The 22,073-nt window shown below is 40.1% G+C and overlaps 1 protein-coding gene across 1 annotated transcript in view; it reads left to right on the forward strand.

Annotated features, from left to right (window-relative positions):
* Positions 1–7,541: 7,541 nt before the first annotated feature.
* MOCOS (molybdenum cofactor sulfurase) overlaps positions 7,542–22,073 on the forward strand; it is a 210,792-nt gene continuing 196,260 nt past the window's right edge. Inside the window, exon 1 of the mRNA XM_041483181.1 lies at positions 7,542–7,751. Within this exon, the coding sequence (XP_041339115.1) occupies positions 7,628–7,751 (124 nt within the window). The 5' untranslated portion in view covers positions 7,542–7,627. The remainder of the gene's footprint in view (positions 7,752–22,073) is intronic.

Below are 22,073 nucleotides of genomic sequence, written 5' to 3' on the forward strand. Positions count from 1 at the left end.
GACCCGTGTCCCTCAGTGCCACATCTACACTTTGTCTTTGCAATACCTTCAGGGATAGTGATTCAATCACTTCCCTGGGCAGCCATCAGATAACCTTTTATTGAAGAAATTATTCTTACTATCCAGTCTAAACCTTCCCTGGTGCAACTTGGGGCCATTTCCTCTTGTCCTGTAACTTGTTACCTGGAACAAGAGACTAACCCCCACCTGTCCACACCCTCCTTTAAGGCAGTTGTGTGGAGCAATAACATCCTTCTTGAGCCTCCTTTTTTCCAGGCTAAATAACCCTAGACCTCTTGTGCTTAAACCCCTTAACCAGCTTCATTAGCCTTCTACAGACATGCTCCAGCACCTCAATGTCATTCTTGTAGTGAGGAACCCAAAACTGAACACAGGATTTGAGATATGGGATAGCCACTTACCTGGTTCTGCTGGCCACACTATATCTAATACAGGTCAGGATGCCTTTGGTGTTCTTGGCCACCGGGTCACACTGTTGGATCATGTTCAGCTGCTATCCACAAGCATCCCCAGGTGCTTCTCCACTGGGCTGTTTTCCAGCCATTCTGTAGCCTGTAGTCCTGCATGGGGTTATCATGACCCAAGTGCAGGACCTGGCACGTCATCTTGTTGAACCTCATATTGTTGGCCTTGGCGTGTTATCCAGCCTATCCAGATTCCTCTGTAGAGCCTACCCACCCTCCAGCAGATCAATACTCCTTCCCAGCCTTGTGTCATCTGCCAACTGATGATACCCTCACAGAGATCATGGATAAAGATTTAAACAGAACTGGCCCAAGTACTGGGGAGCACCACTGGTGATGGGCACCAGGTGGATGTAACTCCAGTCACTACCCCTCTCCAGACCTGGCCATCCAGTTGTTTTTTTTTATATATCCAGACAGTTTTTTTACCAAGTAAGCAGTGCATCTGTCTAAGCCACAAGTAGCTTTCAGTTTCTCCATGAGAATGCTGTCGGAAATTATGTTGCAGTCTTTAGTAAAGTCTACATAGAAAACATCCACAGCCTTTCCCTCATCTTCTAGTCAGGTTACACTGTCATAGATGGAGATCCAGTTTGTCAAGTCAACCTGCCTTGTACAAACCCACACTGGCTGGGCCTGATCCCCTGATTGTCCTGTGCATGCCATGTGATGGTATTTAAGAAGATATGCTCCAGGGCCTTCCCTGGCACTGAGGTCAGGCTGACAGGCCTGTAATTCCCTGGATCCTCTTTCCAACCCTTCTTGTAGATGAGTGTTGCATTTGCTAACTTCCTGTCACCTGGGACTTTCCTGGTTAGCCAAAGCTGCTAGTAAATAATGCCAGGTTCATGCATTCAATCCCCATATAGGCCATTCACTTAAAGAGTTGATGATCTCTCTGCATGTATGCCAACTCAGATTATTGTGTGATTTTGTAAATGATGGAAAGTGGCTTGGTGAGCTCTCCTGGGATCCCTTGGGTGCATCCCATCCAGCCCCACAGACTTGTGCTGACGTCATGTTCAGCAGATAAGGCAGGGGGAAGACAGAAGAAGTGGGGGATGTTCAGCGTGATGGAGTTTATTTTCCCAAGTTACCATAAAACATGATAGAGCTCTGCTTTCCTGGAGGTGGCTGAACACTTGCTTGCTCATGGGAAGCAGTGAATACACTCCTTGTTTTGTGTGCACACTCCTTGTGTGCATGGCTTTTGCTTTACCTGTTAAACTGGCTTTATCTCAACCCACAAGTTTTCTTGATGTTCCTCTTCTGAGTCTCTTCCCCATCCGGCTGCAGGGAGGGAGCAAGTGGTTGTTTGATGTTTAGTTTCTGGCCTGGGTTAAACTCAACAGCACAAACTATACTTTAATTTGTATTTGAAGAGAGATGTCAAACATATTACCTAATAGACACAGAGGATACCCTATACATAAAGCAATATACTGAAAGTAATGAAGCTCAACTGGTAACAGTAGCTCATCACGTATTTGTTTCATATTGGTTTTTAGTCTGCACAAAAAATTCTGAATCTTTAAAGCTGAACAATCAAATGATAATGGAAAGTTTAAAAATGGGAGGTTGCATGAGAAACATTATTGCATATTTAGGTACATTTTAAAGCCTCTAATGTTATTTCAAAGAGACAGAGAATTAATTTTTTTTACAAAGTTGCCAGTGTGTTAAAGCTAACCTGCTGGGAATGACTTTTGGTAGCTTGTGATAACAGGTATAAATTATAAGCTTCATGGTTATAAACAACCTGTACATGATGTGTTGCATCTACTCTGCAGTAGAGAAATCTTCTTTGCAGTTCTGCATGTGTATATATGAAATGTTTTGGATTTTGTAACTGTAAAAAAGCCATTTTGCCATTTAAAGTCAGTATCACTAAGCCTCAACCAGCAAGATTATGACTCTCCAATCCACATTAATAATGCAGTGTAAAATATCTTCACAAAGCTTGTAGCCCTGTCAGAGACAGAAAGTGTTTGTATTTTCTGGAGATGTTACATTAAAAGCAAAAAAGTATTTGTATGCTGCAAGCATTTGCAAAACTAGTCATGGTGGATGTGTTATGAAACAAAGACTATAATTTTGAACCCAACTCGGCATTATCACTTATGTTGATTTCTGTGGACAGCACTGTAACAGACAACTCAGGATAAAATTGCCCTGTCTGGACAGGTGTTATGGGTGAGGACACGTGGTAAAACTTGAATCCCAAACCATATTCACTTCTGATCTCCATATGGGGTATGAGGTTTGCCAAAACATTGGGTTTGATCCCTCTCATTAAAACATGTTTTGAGTTTGTGTTTCATTTGGTCCTTCTGGTTTTCTCACATTACTATCTAGTGTGCCCTGCCTGACTCTTAGGGTGACAAGGGGTGCATGCAGATGTGTTTCTACTGAAGTCTGCTTTAGTCAGAATGACTAAAGAAAGATGGCCTAGCTACTGTTTGTCAAACCCATGCAGTCATATTTGCAACACAATCAGCCTTTTAAAAGCAAAGGCTTATGTCATCAAGTTTTCCTTTGAACTTTTGGATTCTCATTAAAAGCACCAAGCTTTGTCATGCTGTTGCAAAAATTCATATTTTAATAACTGTTAAAACCTTTGAACATAAAGTTTAATAATAACATTTGCAAGAATTAAATACTTCCATTGAGCATTGATGCTTATGGCCTAAACCCATTGGATGTTCACCACCTAAGCTGGGACTGGGGTTTGCCTCAGAACAGGGGCTGATTGCAACAAACACTGAAGAGATGTAGTCAGTAACAGTAGAAAAATGGGCTCTGTTTCAGAGCTTAAAGCTTCAAAACACAGGCCTGAAGAGGAGTGGGGAATGGGGCAGAATGTGCCACCTGTGCTATCAAGAGGTTTTTTCCCCATCTCTTAATAGTTGCTACTTTTTTCAGGAATGGGGATCTGTCTCAGGATTCACCACTAGTAGGCAAGGATTAGCCAAATTTAAAGACACCTAAAAGAGGTGTGCTGCAAATAGACTGGAGGAAGAAGTGGGAAGCACATGTAGGCTGAAGCTATGAGGAAATGGTGAGCATTAGTGGAACGGGAGGGCAAAAAGGGCAGGGAACTGAGAGGCAACCCATACTACCTGCCCCATCAAATCATTGTGGCACCTGTGTTTCTGCTCAAGCTTCTTACATGACCTGTCCTGCTGCCTCAGGAGTCTTCTCAATTGGCTGATCTGGATTTGTTTAGAAATGCTGGCCCTCATAGGGGAATGATTAAGGCATGTGGCTGTACAGTCCTGGAAGTGGTTGACCACAATGGACTGGAGGCTGCAGAGGTTTTACAGGGTTATTATGACTCTGCCAGTGCTGTGCCCTTCCCACTGCACCCTGCAGTGGTGTAAGGGGTCTCTTCCCTGTCTGCTCTCACATTCCCTTCCTGCAGCGATTCTCCTCAGCTATTGGGGTGGTACTAAGCACCTATGGTTGCTCTTAGTCATAGCCCTGGTAATGCTGGGGGACATGCAGCAAGCCATCAAGCAGGGACAGTTTTCTCAGTGATTCTTCAGCTATTAAGTTATTTAGAAATAACCCCAAGTCTCACAGTAATGTCTTTATGAGCCTACTTCAGAGATGGAGTTACTCTTTTGAGTGCTGAAGCATTTTCTGTTCTTCAAATCAACAGACTTCTTCCACTTAAACCAACAAAACTGTATTTTCATGCTTGCTTTTGCTACAAATGGAGTACTGCTGCTGGGGGGTTTGTGTGTAAGGTACTGATTTTCACTTCTTTTTCCCCTGAGTGAAAGATTGCCACAGACCAAATGTCTAAACATTTCACAATGGCACCTCTAATCCTGATGAGAAATCTGGACATTTTCATTACTAAAGACAACCATCTATGTGCAAAACAGAATACCAGGTGCAAGTGAAAAAGTCTTGTATTTTTCTTGAGCGTAGTTTGCTTTTTGTGGTTTTGTTGGTTTTGGCTTTTTGAGGTTTTTTTTGTTTGCCTTGTTGTGGGTGTTTTTTAGTTTTTTTTTTTTTCTCCATAGGAATAAACTAACAGTTATAATCTTGACTTTTGCTCTGTGTGCCATAGTAGCTTTTTTATAACTGGTGGTCTCAAAGAGCTATACAATAAGTGAGATTTCTGTAACTAATTGTAAGCATGTTCTAATTTAGATAAAGTTTTCCTTATAGTCAACAAAGCCAAAAATCAAACTGTTTACAATTGGTAAGTAATAGCATCAGAGTTCTGATCATGCACATTTTTTCAGATCAACCAGTTAATCAGAGGCTGGAGCACTGAGTGCATACATTTTGCTCATTGTCTCTACAATGAGCAAAACAATATTTTATTGTTCCATGACTCAACGTGCAAAAGGGTGAACTAAGTTTTGCATATAATGAATAAATGAGAAGGATTATGTCAGTCCTAAACAGGTAACAAATGTAATCTGGGCTGCAATGAGTTAATAATGCCCTTCGTAACACAGAAGCACAAAGGTGAGGCTGTGCCTGCGCTGACCTCAGTGCAATCATTTACTGGCCTTAGCATTCATTTCCACTAATGCTTTCAGTGTTAGTGGAGGATCAAAGAGAATCCAGCTTTCTGCTGGCAAAAGTTCTGCCTGACAGCAATATCCCTCCCTTCCAAGACGTATTTTGCAGTTTTCACATATACTGTGTTATGTTGGTTCTTACCATTCTGAATGCTTCCTGTTACATGATTCCAAACTGCTCAACCCTTTAATACAATATGCAATCATGCCCATAAGCTCTGACTCACAGTTTTCAAGAATTAATATCTAAGGCTACTACAAGGAAGGGATACCCTCTCCTGCTCATACAGTAGACCAAGGCAGAGACAAAGCCCTAGCTGTGGGCTTTCTACAGCATTACTCTGTGAATTTTATAGCAGCCTTGTCAGAAAAGATTTGTCAAAGCAGAACACTGTAAGATGTGCCTTGGGATAGTCCTGTTGTGGTTAGGCAAGCTGGGTGTGACCAAGTTCAGACTGAAAGTTGTGGCTTCGTATTGAAATTCTATGAAATTTCCAGCTTTTACCTCAGAAATAGAGTTAACAGTAAAGCCTAGTTAATTGTTTAGAAATTATACTAATCTTCAAACACAAAAACTTCTACACTGACATTGAGTGACTTGAATGCCTCTTATTGTTTAAAGACTCTGGTCAGCCTTTATGATGGATTAACTAAACACTTTATTGGAAACCCAATAATTAGTGATTATCACGAGGCTACATACAGTGTGCAAAAAGAGCACATTCCCAGTTAGCACTGTCTCCATTATGTGTTACTTCCAAAGGGCTAATCTTCAAAAATCAGGATGAAGAAAAGGGACACAAATAAATTGTGAGGGAACATATTTTATATAAAAATGTGAATGGAAATTTGGTCTTCAAAATGCATTCATTGTAAGATCAGAAAGCTGCATTCTGTCATCTGTTTTGATGGGGAAAACCAGTTTCAATAAAGGATTGAAAACAACTACTTGACATAAACAATATATGAAAATGGTGAGGGAACTATGTATCAATATAAATAAATTGTTCTGTAAATTGATAACAGGAAGTTAGAAATATTAAGGAAAATCCATAGCAGATATTTTCTACATATACTTGCAATAAAAAAATAAATCATAGTGATGGCATACATTCTCCTAAATTGCAATGCAAAAACTGTTAAAATAATTTTTTAAAAGCTATTTGGTGCAAGGTTTCTGTTTGGTTGTTGGGTTGTTGTTTTGTTGTTTTTTTTTTGTTTGTTTTTTTGTTTGTTTGTTTGGGTTTTTTTTGTTTTGTTTTAAGTGCTTCTGGAGATCAGCCAAGAACATTGCTCCACTTGATAGCAACTGTTCTTTTTTTTTGTCAGTGGTGCTTTGTTCATCTGGAAGGAAATGTTTAAGGTGTAACTTATTTGGCAATTAGTTTTGGTAAAATCATCAGCTGGCTGAAAGGTGTACAATTTTACCTGGGGATGTCATACACTGTATACCTGCCCCAATCATGAACAGAGAGTCAGAGGCAAACACACTTTTATAGTGTTATAGAAATATATGCCCTGAAGCCAGGGCTATGTGTTTAAGACAAAAATTCCTAGCATATAAAGCAAGGAGCACATTAACATGCTACATTTTGTGTCAGGCTTATTTTGTAATTGTCTAAATAGTTTTATTTCAGTACCACTTTATAAGTGAAAATCATTACAGGTCAGTTTGGGCTGAAGTTTGTTCTGTGTAGTTTCCTGTTCCACTGGCATCCCACCAGTAGCATTTCAAACAATGCAATGAGAGTCTGCCTTACCAGTTTTCGGATGTAGGTCCATCCTAACACGTGCAGTTTTATTTTGGTATTGGACTAACACTGGAGGTCATTTAAGACTCTGCAGATTGCAGAGGTGTAAGTAGAAAAATTCATTGTGAGCAGTACGTCAGGAAAAAATTTATATGAAAACAACATAACAAAACCCAACAATGAAACAAGTCAAAGCAAACAAACAAAAAACCCTCAACAAACACATTCCTTTGGCTATTATTTTTTATTATTATGTATGTGGTTGTAGTGTATCTGACAGAGCAGAGGATTTTTCAGGAGTGTTTTTTACACGGGAGAATAGTCCTGCTGTCTCTACCCCTGATGACCAAGCCATTCCACACCTTTGGCTTTGGGCTGTGGTACTTTGCATGGGCCATACAGCATCTACGGCCAAGAGAGCCAGCTCGACGTGATGCACGAGTATTGTACACCAAGTGCAAGATATGAGAAAGTGACCTCTGCTATGAGCAGCAATGGAAGAGGCATGGAGAGAAATCTGAGCTTGAATTGGAAAATTTTAGGGGAGAGAGATTTCCATTAAGTATTTTAAACAGCATGCCTCAACAGGAGGGTACACTTGTTGCTACCACCCCCAAACCGATCTCCCAAGCGATACGGGAAACTTTTTCCTTACGGGAAACTCCTCCCTGTGCCTGCCCCAGTGCCCGGCTCACCCCGGCCGGACCGGCCCCGGCGCATGGGGCAGGCGGGGCGGGAGGCGGGCGGAGCAGCCGGGCCGGGCCGGGCCCAGAGCGCAGCGCCCGGGGAGGCTCCGCTGAGGCGGGAGCCGCGCTGCTCTCCGCGCCGGGCCGGGCACGGCCGGGGAGCCATGGCCGGGGAGCCGCTCTCCTTCCGCGCCTTCCTCGACGCCCGGCCCGCCGGCTGCGAGTACGGCTACGGGCACGGGGACGGGCTCAGCGCGCTGCGGGACCGCGAGTTCCCCCGGCTCCGAGGTACCGCGGGCGGGCCGGGGGCGGGCCGGGGGCGGGGGAGGCCCGGGCCATTCCCGGCTCGAATCGGCGCCGGGCGGGGCGGCTCTGGTACGAGGAAGCGGCGTCAGGGGCGGGGACGCTGTCAGCAAGTGCCGGGCTCAGCTCGCTGCAGTGATTTCTGCGGCACGGTGGGCAGACAAGAGGCAGCTGTCCCTCTCCTCCTTCTCCTCCTTGTCGTCCCTTTCCTCCTCCCTGCAGCACAAATGCCTCAAAGGTGCCATGGATTCATTAACAGGATGTCTATATGGTTATGAAGAGGGGGCTTGGGAGGTGAAGGAGAGACATTATAATAGTAAATCAACCCATTTCTAGTGAAAGCTTAGACAGGTGTTTGTGACCTACTTTTACTATCCCCCCAGCATTAAACATCCTTGTGCATACTACTTCAAATATAATCATGATAGTTATATGATTATATGACAGTAATTTGTCCTGTTTAAAGAAGTATCAATGCTTATTACTGGCACTTCAAAAATCTTAGGACAAAAAGCCCCAGGTAGAGAGTGGAGTAACTAGCATCACTTTCGATGTCCCATAGCTGTTATTTAGGCCACTCTTTCTCTTGAGAGGTTTGTATTACTGCTCTTTTTATTTTTGTAATTTCACCACATTTTGGTGATTGAATACAAGAGTGGGCTTTCTCACAGATGGGTGTTTAGACTGAATGGAGGTATACTTGGCCTCTAGAGGAATGTGAAAAAAACTTAAGCAGCACTTTAGTGATTTAGTAAGTCAGTATCACAGTGTGTTATTAGGCACAGTAGTTAATCAGTGAAAGTCTGAACAGCAGATGTTGCTTGTCCAAAATTTAGACATAAATTCTGAAAAGTGGCTATTTTGTAACTGAAGCATTGTTTAGGCCTTTAAACACATGAGTTTTTAAAACTCTGGAGAATCAGGCTCATTTCTCAGAGGCTCCCCAGTTTTGAAATAAAGTCTATCTGTTAATGGATGATGTCTGGTGGATTAGTGTGGTTCCCAGAGGGAGGTTACTGCAAAGGCAGAGCAGTAGGAATTTTCCCTCCATTTGAAAATGTTTTTGCTAATGTAGTCTTCTGAGTTGTGCAGCCTGCTGAAATTAGCTGTAGATAACTTAGAATATGTCTAGAAAGAGATGAACAAATACAGGGTATAAAGTAGAATCTTCAATAATCTTAGCTAATCGAAATTACATAATCATGTGATCACCTATGGTAAGGCTGCAAATTCCTTCTTTTTTATTGCCCCCTTGGAATTTTAACATGTTACCTAATTCATGAATTGTCATCCATTCATCTTGCAAGCTTTTCACCTCTGTGAGGAAACTCAGTGTCTGTGAGGAAACTTAACTGATTGCTGTGCATGCATGTGGTGTCCTGTCTGGGACATTTTGTCTGAAAAACAGTGACACATTTTTGGTCAGGAACTGCTGCCTTCAAGTGATGCCAGCAGTGCCAAATGAAAGGTGGCCAGGGACAGATTCCCAGGCCTAATGTCCCCTGCCTAACACATCTCTTGGTCTCAAAGTTGACTAATTGAACTAGTTCAGGACAGACTCCAGGAACTGGCTGACAGCGGAGCACTGTGGATGACAAGCACACTGCTTCTATTTATTTATTTATTTATTTATTGGCCTCCTTTTGTTTAGCCATGTACTCCAACTTGCCAAAGGTCTCAACACACTGATGTTGATGTAATGAAAAGTCTTCTAAAGCTCTCAATTTTGATGTCTTGCAGAAACAAGGCAAAGAAAGGGTGGCTAATGTATGGGTCAGTGGCAGCAATAGTAAATAAAGGAACCTTCTCCAAGTGACTTACAAAAACCAGTATTTAGCTGCTCAAGCATTTTCAGTGGCCTGCCAGAACATGCAGGTTGCAGGATGAGGTAGAATTTCTACCACCAGAGGTGGTAGAAGCCACCATCTCTGGGGGCTTTGGATCTGCTCTTTGGCTAAGTCCTGATTGTACAAACACTGATTCACTATAGGAACTTCTACCTGTTCATTGTGTTGATCTCTGCTCTGTGTCTCCCTACTGCACAAAGCTGCTGCAGTTTTGTTCCTTCTAGTAAAGAGCAATCTTAACTAGTTCCACTGGGAAAAAGAGAATGTGTGCTAGTTTAGGGAGTTTTAGGAATCATAGAATCATAGAATGGTTTGGGTTGGGAGGGACCTTAAAGATCATCTAGTTCCAATCCCCCTGCCATGGACAGGGATACCTTCCACTAAACCAGGTCACTCAAAGCCCCACCCAGGCTGGCCCTGAATACCTCCAGGGATGGAGAGTCCACAGAATCTCCAGGCAACCTGTTTCAGTCCTCACTCCCATTATTGTAAAGAATTTCTTCCACACAGCTAATCTAAACTTACTCTGTTCCAGTTTGAATCTATTCCCCCTTGTTCTGTGAGTACATGCCTTTGTCCCAACAGTACATGCCCTCTCCACCTCTCCTGTAAGCCTCCTTTAGGTACTGGAAGGTGCTACAAGGTCTCCTTGGAGCCTTCTCTTCTCCAGACTGAACAGCCTCACTCTCTCAGCCTGTGCCCTGTTTTTTTGGGGCATGCCTTAAAGATCTTTCAGTCATTAAAGCCAGTTAAAAATCCAGATTTTGCTGCTCACTTTTTGTGTAAACAGAATTTTTGGAGTCCCCTTCTAGATACCCATGAATTAAGCCTAATGTTTGATTTAGGAAGTGTCATCTTTTTATGAGGATCGTGTGGTAGTAATTATTGCGTATCAATTATTACGTATCACCACTAAGGATGTATTGTGCAAATGGTGTTCCCTGGGGAAGGCAGAAATCTTTTCTGTGTTAGAGACCATTGCTTACGTGGTGCTGGTGCTTCTGTTGTAGCTTTAGTAGGAATAGTTGCACAGGTGCCTGTTGAGCAGAAGGTGCAACAGATGTCTGGAGGGAGCCCCAGCTTAGCCACCAGTCATACTGTGAAGCCAGCATTTCTCAAAGGTGGTCCACTTGTGGTTGTATCAACTCTCAGGGAGTTTCACTCTTAGCTCCATCAGAAGGAAAGTAAGGTTCATACTCAGTGTGTTGGGGATTTCCCCTTCAGGTTTTGTGAAGAGATAAAAAGAACTACTTTACTTCCTTAAATCAGCAGGGGTTTGTCTGTTTTGGCACAGAAGACTTAAATTTTCCCTTTTAAGCCAAAGTTTATCTTCGCTTCTGTAATTCAAAGGCTGTTAGCTGATGACTAGAGCAGCCCTTTCTAAAAATATATGTGGAGTCTGTGAAACAGATCGCTGTTTCACAGGCAGCAGCGTATGTGCAATATGTGACCTTGACTTTAATCTTGTGAGCAGTGTACCCTTATCTGCAGTGTAGGATTTTAAATTGTGCTTTAGAAACAGATAAAGAAACCAGCAGGAGTTTGTAGGTTCTGTTGTTAAGTAATGGGGATGAATATGCTTCTGTGATGTTTATCATAGCAAGGAAAACACCAGCTTCAGTTTGTATCATGGTTTTAAAAAAGAAAAAGCTGACATGTGATTTGGATGCTGCATTTAATCACAAGATACCTTTCCATTTTAAGTTGTGTGCCAGTATTCTTGTCTAATATAGCTGTGGTAGTTCAGTGGGAGCTTTCCAAGAGCAGTAAGCCGTGGATATCCATCCTCCAAATAAAAAACAGCATATAATAGGAATCAGGTATTCTTTAAGGGCTACTGGCTATTTGAAGATAATCTTTAGGTGAGCTTGAGATGGACTGTCCCATTTAATGTCAAATTGATCACTGTCCTGTACTTCAGCATCGTGCCTTAACATAGTAGTATGAACATTTGTGATATGAATGATTACATACAACTAACAATAATAATGAAATTGTCTGTCAAACAAAAAGGAAAGGCAGACTGAGCTTTGAGTAAAAGAATTTGCCTTTGCTTCATTGAGACTCCAATGATGTCCCACAAACTGGTCACCTGTACGAGGGCTTATTGTACTGTTCATTTAAGGAATAGCTGGGTTTTGGATCTGACCTTACAAAAATAAGTCTTTTTTTACTCATATTGCTGGTAATTATTTGTGTGGTGACTTTTCCTGTGAGTACAAGAATGTGAAAAGCAGATCTCTGTGTGCTGCAGTTAAGTCCTCAGCAGCTCAGTTGGCAAAGCTCATCTCTGTCCTCTGAGAACAGAAAAGTCTGTTTTGTCACCTTTAGGGTAATCTAGGTTTTTTTTGGTGAACTTCAGAAGTAAGAAATACATTCTGGTGTGTCATCTCAGAGTAATTTTGTTGATAGGTAGCTGATGCTCACACTTTATGAAACCTGTGAAGATGAGTGGACTGTGAGCCTCAAGAGTCATGTTCACCTCTTGATTGCAAATGTAGGTTTGCCTCGTCAACCAGAAATTCTACCAGTCTTGTGCCTGAGGCTTTTTCTTTATTTTGGGAGAAAAAAAAAAAAAAAGAAAAAAAAAAGAAAAACAGAAAATTTTTTGCATCCTAAAATGACTGCTTTTGGGGGGGTTGGTTTGCTTCTTTGTTTTGTTTTGTTTTGCTTTTTGTAAGACCATTCTGTTCAATCTGGTAGCTATCTTCTATATGTGTATGTGTTACTCTGCTGATTTCTTAACTGAAACTATTAATAATTTTTGTCTGTAGATGAATCTTTTGCTTTTAATCTGATTTTTTTCTTACTGAAGACTAAGTGAGTGAGTTTTCAGCAAATCTTTTAGTTCTTTGAGCAGTATTGGGCTTTGACCAAGGAGACAAATTTGATCTTATTCTGTAAAAACCAGTTTGATAGTGAGGGATAAGTTTGTTTTAATTAATTTTTGTTTGAAGACTATCATAAACCAGAAACAAGTCATGTGCCTTTTTTTGGTCAGTTGCAGTGCTTACTGTGAATTCCCTGAAGCACACCCACCCATTCCTGGCCAGAGTTGAGACAGCATCTCCTGGAAAAGACAAATTATTTCTCCCACATGCAGATACTGGCATATGTTAATGTTAATCCAGTGCTTGCTTCTCCCACACAAAGGCAGCAAAAGCAATGTGTAGGGGAATGCTTCTTTTTATTGTCTCACTGGAAGATCCTGTGTAGCCTAGAAGAGATGCTAATTGTGCTGGAGAAAAAGTCTGATTTTCCTTATCTCTAGCTCATCCTGAGCAGAGGAAAAATCTTCTAAACATTTCTAAACATTTGGTGTTTAAAGCTGAGAGCTCCTCTTTCTACCAGGGTTGAGGCCCTTTCACTCTCCTCCTCAGTGGCTGTGAGATCTCTGATAACCTGCTCCTGTTCTCTGTAGCCTCTCCACCAGAATATGATTTGATTTTGTGAAGCACCTCTTTATTTTTATTTGGAGGGGGAAAGGAAGCTGCTGTTGGACAGTCTGAAATGCTTGAAGGCATCTGGGAAGATACTTTCAGTGGGTGGAGAAGGTATTGTGCAAAGAAGCTGTAATATGGGAAGTGCAACTGCACAACTAATGACAATTGTTTTGTAAAAATAAAACATACGTATGCTCATGTAAAGCCTTACTGCTTCCTGGTGATTTCAAGTCAGCAGCAGTTCTCTACGTAAGCTCTTATCTAAAGAATTTATATCAAAGAGGAAGCATGTGTTGAGCATAAAGAGTGTTTAGTCCCAAATGCAGTAACAATAGCTGTGTGTTAGTTTCAGATGTTTTCCTCTGCCTACATGGAAGTAACAAGTAGTGTTAAGGAATTCCTTACATTGCATTTCAGGGTTCCTAAGATGGCCTACTCTGTGCAGGACTGATCTTTCAGTTGCTGTTAGTAATGGACATAGCTCTAAATGAAGAGCAGTCAATGATATTGTTGTCATTGTAATATTTAAGCATGGAAAACAGTTTTGGTTACTTTGAAGTTTAGTGAGCAGAAAAAAAAGAAACGTGAAGCAGGAAAGCAAAGTCCCAAACCCTATAAACTTGACACAGCTGACATGAACTCCGAATATTCAGTGGTATTTTAGAAATAAATAGTTAATCAGTTGGGACTAGATTCTTTACAAGAAGAAATAATCGTATATAGACTTTAGATTTTTAAAGTCAATATGTAGATGTGAAAAAATATTAGATTGGGGAAGATAATTTATGGAACTCCATAGATGCTGCAGGGTATCAGGCACCCATTTTCTAAAAAGTTAAACTGTTAATTAAAAGATACATTATCTTCTAAATTAATGCCTGTGCAAGATGTATATTAGTATTTGAAAGTATTGAGACAGGCAGATGTTCTACTTAGAAGAGCACAAGACACTTTTTATCTCTTACTCAAACACTGGGAAAGCACAGTGCCTTTTTCCTACAAAACACCACATCAGTGGTGCTTTCTATTGTAGGCACACATTTTGTGGTAATTGGGAGTGGGGCTGTGGTGGAGCCTCATCCCCAGCGGGTACAGCTGTGCAGGACAGGTGAGCAGCAATGAAGGCAATGAGACATGGAGTGCCCAGGTGTGCTGACCAATCTCCAAAGGGCACAGAGGGCACACAGGTGTAAGGCATGTAAGATGAAGGATATAAAAGGTTGGATTGAAGAGCAATAAAGGGCTGCAGATGCTTCTCTGGTGTTGGTTGTGCCTCTGCTGTTTGTACTGGCAGCTTTCTTCATTCTGTTGCCTTTGCATCCTCTTAGATTCTTCTGTTTGTCCTCTTGGGTTGTTGGGATGTTGCTATATGTGAGGTGTGTATTGATTTCTTCCCAGCCTATTTCTATATGTTTCTGTGTGATCATGGATTTTTTTTTTTTCAGTGTTAAAATATAGGACTATAAACTAAAGAGTGTGTGTACGTATGTTTCCAGCAGAAGTGATCTGCTTCTGGTGTTCCTGCACTTATACTGGAATTTCTTCTTCCAAATCAAAACCTGGAATCTGATGCCCTTGAAATTTCCATTGTATGTTAGGGTAGGAATTCCCATTTCTGCACTGCTTGTTAGAATTCAGGGGTGCTCCCTGTGAAAGGACAACAGACAAATGGGGAGGTGAGAGGTCAGTTTTTGTTGATCAGCTTGATTCATTGCATGCCTGGTATCAGAGATGCTGCAGAGGCATTGCTTGGATGTGAAGAGATTGTCATTGAATTTAGGAGAGCCATAGTGCAGAACGCTGCATAGTAAAAAGCAGTGATATGAGATTGATAAATGTGTGGACAGCACGATGTGTTTGAAGAACAGGAAGCCAGTAGGATGCTTAACTTGGAGAGGATATGTAGGAAGTAGAATGAGCATCCAAATGCCCCAGGCTTTTTATTATTTGTTGTTCTTAGCCGAAGCCGTCCTTTGTGTGACACTGAAGTACTTGTAAGGTGGGCTTTTATTGGTGTTTTTTTTTTTTTTTTTGCTTCCCTGAACTTAACAAGGGGACTAAAACAAAATAAAAATTCCTTTTTAGGAATATGTCAGCTTGGGGTTGGTATAATTATTTGCTCTTCCAAAGTTAATCATGCTATTAGTGTTACCATGTCTGCATATTGAGAACCACTGACTGGTTTCTGTCACATTTGGTAGAAGGGAATGTGTTTTGAGGAGGCAATTAGGAAAAGTGTGGTGTCAAGACTGAAGGTGTGGGACAGGGAGGTCAGAGTTACAGAGAAATGGGTATAGTAGGGCAGGGAGGTGTAAAGACAGACCACAAAGCATTCAAAAGTCAGATTTAATTAGTTGAATTGCTAGTGAGTCAAGTTGTTAGGCTCCTGCCAGTATTTGTATCAGCCCAGACAGATCCTGTTCCTTCGTGCCCTTTGCCCCTTCACCTTCTGCTCCTCTGTAGAGAAGCGATGGTCTGTGAGATGCCTGCAGTGGGGATGTGCCCCAGCTAGGCAGCTCTGCAAGTGTCATGCAGGAAAGTGCAAAATTCCTCTTTCCCCCCCCCCAGTATGTGAAATACATGTATTAAATTGGAAGGCAAGGCTTACTCCTCCACAGTCTTTTATTTCTCCTTGCTTTCAGCATTGTCCTGACTCACTCATGGTTCCTTGTAGCAGCCAAGGGAATATGGCTTTCACATGAGAAATAAGAAACAGATGTTTCTGTGCTCATTCGGATTAGTCCCTGGAGCACCAGGATCTAAAATGCTTTTAAAAGAAAGCTAAGAACATGACTGGACAGGGGTTTTGTCACGGTCTTCCTAAAAGAGAGAGATGTGATCACAAGGATGTGATATTTTGGTGACATCGTTAGCTGTGAGGGATGATTATACAACTAAGCTTATTTCTTCTGCCAATGTGCAGAATAATGTTCCGTATTAAAATTTGGAAAGATGACAGGAAGCTTCTTTGAAGAAATATTCATTAATTAAATTAATGGTGTGTGAATTAATTTCATTACTGCACAATTAAACACCAAATATCACTGTGTGTACCCCTTTGCAAATGTATGAAAGGGTCAGGTGAAGTTACACAGTCATCAGAAGGTTTCTCCTGTAATTTCTTCCAGAGGAAGAAATTGAAGCCCAGGATTTTTCACATGTTTATGTTCGTGCCACACAGCACATTAAAGATGTCATAATTTAGTAATTTGGAACTGATGATATCAACACAAGGTTCCAGCATATGTTACCTTTCTTTAGAAAAAAGGAAGAAAAAAACTTTGTACTGCTGTTGGATAAAATACCTTGTTCATCTGCTGTGCCATACATTTCCCAATTTATTGAGGAGTGTAGCTTATTATATGTGTCTCAGAGTTGCATTTTTATGATTTGTATGCCTGCCTATAATTTATTTTAATGTTAAACAGTTAGAATTCTCTAAAAACAAAATGTTACTTGGCTGCTCTGGCAGAATGCAACTTTATTTAAATCTGTCATCTTTGATTCATCACACACTAGGAAAATATTTCTTATATAAGATATATTTATATATATATATATTTTATATATATATATATTTAATCAATTTAGGCGTGTGTAAGCCCAGTGAGCAGAGTGGCATTTCTTTTTGTAATACCTTCCCCAATCTCAGCTGTGATGGACAATTTGCTTTGATAATGCACCTTGCCTTCTCATGAGACTGGATAAAAAAAAAGATAAATGAAAGTGGATACCAAGCAAGAATTCCCTACCTAGCAGACTGAATGGCCCAAAATGAAAGACTGCATGAAAAAGGAGCTTTTACCATCCACAGACCTGTTGCTTTCTCCTCCCCACACACCAGCTCACTGGTATTGCTTAGCTAGGAAGCTGACCAAACTAATGTTCAGACAAAACTGTATGTAGGTAATTGCACTCTGTTGTTGGTCATAGTTTGTGTTCACAACAGATGAAGCATTTGATTAATGAGCCAATTCCCGAAGAATTGGAATTGGCTGCTCAGGGAGGCGGCGGAGTCCCCATCCCTGAAGGTGTTGAAGAAATGACTGGATTGTGGCACAGTGCTGTGCTTTAGTTTACAAAATGGGGATTGGTCACAGTTTGGTGTTGATGACCTTGGAGGTCTTTTTCCAACCTTAAAAATTCTATGGTTCTTTGATATCTTGGAAGATTGTCATGAAGTGTAGCAATATGATAATGTTCATCTTCTTACTACCTTAGCATGGATATTTAGTGGAAGGTACAATGCTGCTAAGACAACCTAATATTACAAATGAGGGAGGACTCTTTGCCCTTCTAAAAAGGAGATAATTTAATACCACTATAAGTGCAAGAAAATATGTGCCATTTAAATTCATCAGAAGTGACTTGGAAGACTTGGACTACATAAGAAATAAACAAAAACCCCTGTAAGCTATGATTTGGGTAACATGAAATTACATGCAAGAGACATTAAAATGCAAAAATAACCTTTATGGGGTGACTCAAAAGGTATACTTTTAAGGTAGACTGAGGAAATAAGTGTGTGACACCTCTGAACGGCACTGCAGCTCACTTTTTCTGGGGACAGAGCAGCCCATGTGACTGGGACCCATAAACTCCTTTCCATTTAGGTTTTTCCATTTCTGATGTGACTGAGATGCATGTGCCTGACAGGTTTTTTTCTGGTAATGAAATGAAGCCCTCTTTTTACAAATTGTTAGCTTTTTAGTCAATGTTTTATCTGTGAATTATCTTAGTATCACTCCAAACTCACCAAGACCAGAAATACAGAAGGGAGAAAACTATGACGATTTTAAAAGGAAAATCACTTTCTGTGTATATTAAATATTCCCAAAAGCAATCTTAAATTGCAAAGCATGAGTCTCAGTGAGAATCAGTCTCCCTTCCTCCCTTCCCCCCTCCCTCACTGTCTTTGATATAGGTCTTCTTGAATCTGAGGGTTTTTTGATAAATGACTTGTGGATTTCAGTGAAATTATTCAAAATTCATGCTCAGGTGAAACTCTCTAAACTGGAATTTTATTAAAAAGTCATAGTACCAGCAGCTTTATCTGTCCTTTGTCCTTCAGGGTCACTTTCAGAGTAATAGTTTAACTTGTCTAATGATCAGAACATTAATGATTTGTTTCTCTTCTGCAGAAAGTGTAAAGGTTCTGATTTTGGGTTACATGGAAATTTAGCTTTTCATCAATTAGAATAGCAGCTACTGATGTACTCAAACATAGCTGATGGCTCTACAGCATGGAGGAGATTACCATGCATTGAAGTGGTTCTCCTATGAACAGAACACTGCAACTGTAACTCCAATGTAAAGGAAGTCTTCCTTGGGAAGCACCTTTTTTCCTTTCAGACACTAACAATTCAGGATTTGTTGCTGTTAAATATTTTCCTTGAGAAGGGTTGATCAAGAGTTGTAGTCACTTCAGTTACATTCCTCAAAGCCTCTGTAAAAACACTGAGCTGAAGAAAGAGGTAGGGCATAAAGAAGGGGAAACAGGGCAGATGTCTTGGTCAAAAAATAAGTTTTTAAAATATTAATTATTCCTGTCACAAAGATCTGATTCAATAGGAAGTTCAAAAGCTTATTTTAAAGCTGAACTTTAAACTTTCCATCCTCTATTTCTGTAGAGGCCTAAGTGTATTTGTTTGGAAAATAGAATTTAAACTGATCTTTAGTCATGAACTATGGATTGGAAAGAAACCAAACTTCTGTGAATGAGTGACAGAGTCATGATGGGATTGTTAGGAGCTGCCTCTGCCTCATGTTCAGGCTTGGTGAAGCTCATCTGCAGAGCACAGGAAGCATCACTGCACCACAGGGCTGTGGAACAAGGGCTGTCTTCTAGGGAGCACTGACATGGTCCCAGCTTCTACTGATCCACTGGGAGAGACTGGAGGACAGGAGACAAACCCTTCATGGCACTGTGGGCAGCCTCCTTGAGATGTAGGCTGAAAACAAATCATCCCTCTATCCCTTGTTTTTCAATATCATCTTGCCTGGAGGATGCGGCTACTCCAGTAAAATGCTCTTTTACAACTCATCCTCTTGGTTGTCCTTAGAAGTCTGTAATAGTATGAGGTTGAATACTTCATGAATGATGAAAAAGTATAAATCCTCATGAGTTAGTTCAATACTTTATTTTTGTGAGTTTCCTTTCAATCTGGTGTTTTTCAAGGGTTGAAGAAGTCTTCCCCTCTCAGCACCCCCATTGTCAAATTTAAAACCAACATCTTTTGTTGGAATATTTATATCCTGATTAACAATAACGAAAGGCAAATCAGGCTTTTTAGATCATGGGTGCTAAAGTTACCCATTTAAAAAAAAAATTAAAACCTCCTTTTCTTTGGATGTTGAGTTCACAGTGTGTAATGCTTGTTTGAAAGCACTCAGTCGATTATCCAGGCTTTGCATCAGTGAGCGTGACAGCTCCTGTGAGATTAAAGAGCTGTTACCATCAGAACTTTATTCAGTTTTTCTTTCACTTCTGCAAGTACAGAGAAGGATAGGTGTACTTGTAAAGTGTCACAAGGATTACACTGCAATGCTTTCTGGATGAACTTTAGTGCCACTGAAGTGGGGGAAACAGTACCAAATAATCTCATGACAGCTGTCATGTCTCCAAAAGTGTCTGATCAGATCTTCAAATCTGAATGCTGGATACCTTGTTTATACATTCAGCCTCTAGTATCCACCATTTCTGTTTTCATCCATTCTAGTTGTAAGAATGTGATTAGGCACTAAACTAATCAAATAGCTGTTAATTTACAATTATCTCTCCTCAATCTTACATGTGGAATGATTTATAAAGAGTGAGGTATTCAGGCAAATTGCCTAGTTCCCACTTCTTCAAATGCTTCCTAAATTTTATGTTTAAAGAATGTATTGTGTATTTAAAAATTATTTGGATTGTTGCATGTATTGAAAAAGCATGAGAATTTCTAAAATGAGTAAAACTGATATTTATAATACAATTTTTAAAATCTAGGTATGAGGGGTAAAGCATGGAAGGGAGTCTCTTGGGTCATTTGCTTTATTATAAGAGATTCTGTGTGTAAGAGGTGTTTGCTTCATTAGTTGGTTTGTTTTATAATCTAGTTACAGAACTCAGGGTCATTCTAGTCACAACATATCTCCTTTTTTTGTTTGGTTTGTTTGGGCATTATTTTTTGTCCTTGTTGATTTGGGGTTTTTATTTTTTGATTAGTTGGTTGGTTTAGTTTTTTTTTGTTGTTGTTGTTTTTTGTTTGTTTTGTTTTGTTTTGTTTTTTTACTGTAGATTGAATTTCTGCTTAGTTGTAGAACAGAAATAGCTGAATCCAGAGGAGAAACTTTACTGTTTAGCTTCTTAATTCAAGTGAGATATAGCCAGTGTTGCATATGTGGAGTCTGCTCCACTGCACTGTGTATTCCATGTGGAATGATTCAGAAGAAAACAGCAGTCTAGTCTAACATATATAGACTCTGGATATATGCTGGCTGGGGTTCCTGGCTTGTAGACAGTAGTATTTTAGAAAAAAAGAAACACTAGAGGAAAAAAAAAAAAGTACGTATATATATATAGGGAAGAATCTATTCCTGTCAAAACTGGTTGTTTTTATTGTCTTTCCACTGAGCAGTCATTACAATGAGTATATATACAAATGTAGAAAAAAAATATAAATAAATGGGTGTCTCTCTCTAAATCTGTGAATTTTACTCTCACTGTGGTGAGAACACAAAACATCATCTTTCACAGCAGAAAGAAGAAAACTGTTTCAAAGTGGAAGGGGAGTAGGAGAAAAAGAGCACAGAGGAGGCATGGGAAAAAATTTGCCCTTAATACCTTTCATCTTGTCTCTCAGTCAGAAGAAATGGGAAAAGAGAAGCCCTGTAATTTGCTCTGTAGTGAAAAAAATACTCTGTATACATTGTGCAATGACTGATCCCACAAGATTCACTTTATCCTAATTTTCTGTGGAGGCAAAGTACCAGATGTCTGGTGTCTGTACAAAATATTGAGGAATACTTGCTTTCCATGTGGAAACAAACTTCCTCAATGCAGTAATCTCACATGAAACCAGCATTCTGTGCAGCTGATTGCCTGGGCTCATTCTTGGTTTACTACTAGGTACCCATTCATTTTGTTATGGTGGTGATTATATGACACGATAAGATTTGCATTCCAGTATTTGTGGCACAAGTTTGGAGAGGAGTTTTTGGAAGTAAGTAGATCTGGAATGAAGCATGTAGAACCAATTGTTGTATGCACTGAATTAGATGCGTTCTTTGAGTTACCACTGTTTCAGGGTACTGTGGTCCATATTTTTTTCCATTAGTTCTTTGAATTTTTAATAGTCTAATTTGAAATGTGGTGGGCAGATTGGGATATCTTACTGAACCAGATTTACAATAGTTGTGATCTTATAGTTCTTTAGAAATTGGATTCTTCTTGAGGCAGCTGTTAACACTAACGACACAAATGAGGGCATGCTAACATACTAATTTTAAAATTAAAATTTTTATTTAACCAGTTTGGTTTTGTTGTTCCTTTGCTTAGAGGTATGCTGCTTTCCCTTATAGTTTTCAAAGCCCTGAGCCCTACCTTGGCCTTTCTGTGCTCCACTAGGAACCTTTACTCACTATTTTAGAAAGTGGTGTTGATGTATTTAGGTTTTTCCTGGTGAAAAATGTTCATGCAGTTTTGCTAAAAATAAACAGAATTACAAGTTTATTTCATCTTAATAAGTAGCTTTAGAATGCCAGTTATGGGAACCAAATGTGCTATTGTGGTCTTAAAAATACTTGCTTGGGGAAATATGGTAATAAAATGTCTGCAGGCGCAAATTCAACAAAAAAGTAGGAATTTTGAGGATTAAAAAGAACTCATTACAGAAGCTCAGTACTATTCTGAGGTTACCTCTAGTTATAGCAAGTCTGAAGATGTATTTGGAAATTAACAGTTCATAAATTAGCTTGGAAATAATAGCAAATTACTAATACTTTTCCAATTATGTTAATACTGTTCATTATTAATT

This window comes from Pyrgilauda ruficollis, unplaced genomic scaffold (assembly GCF_017590135.1).
Source record: "Pyrgilauda ruficollis isolate IOZ18807 unplaced genomic scaffold, ASM1759013v1 scaffold116, whole genome shotgun sequence".
Lineage (NCBI taxonomy): Eukaryota > Metazoa > Chordata > Aves > Passeriformes > Passeridae > Pyrgilauda > Pyrgilauda ruficollis.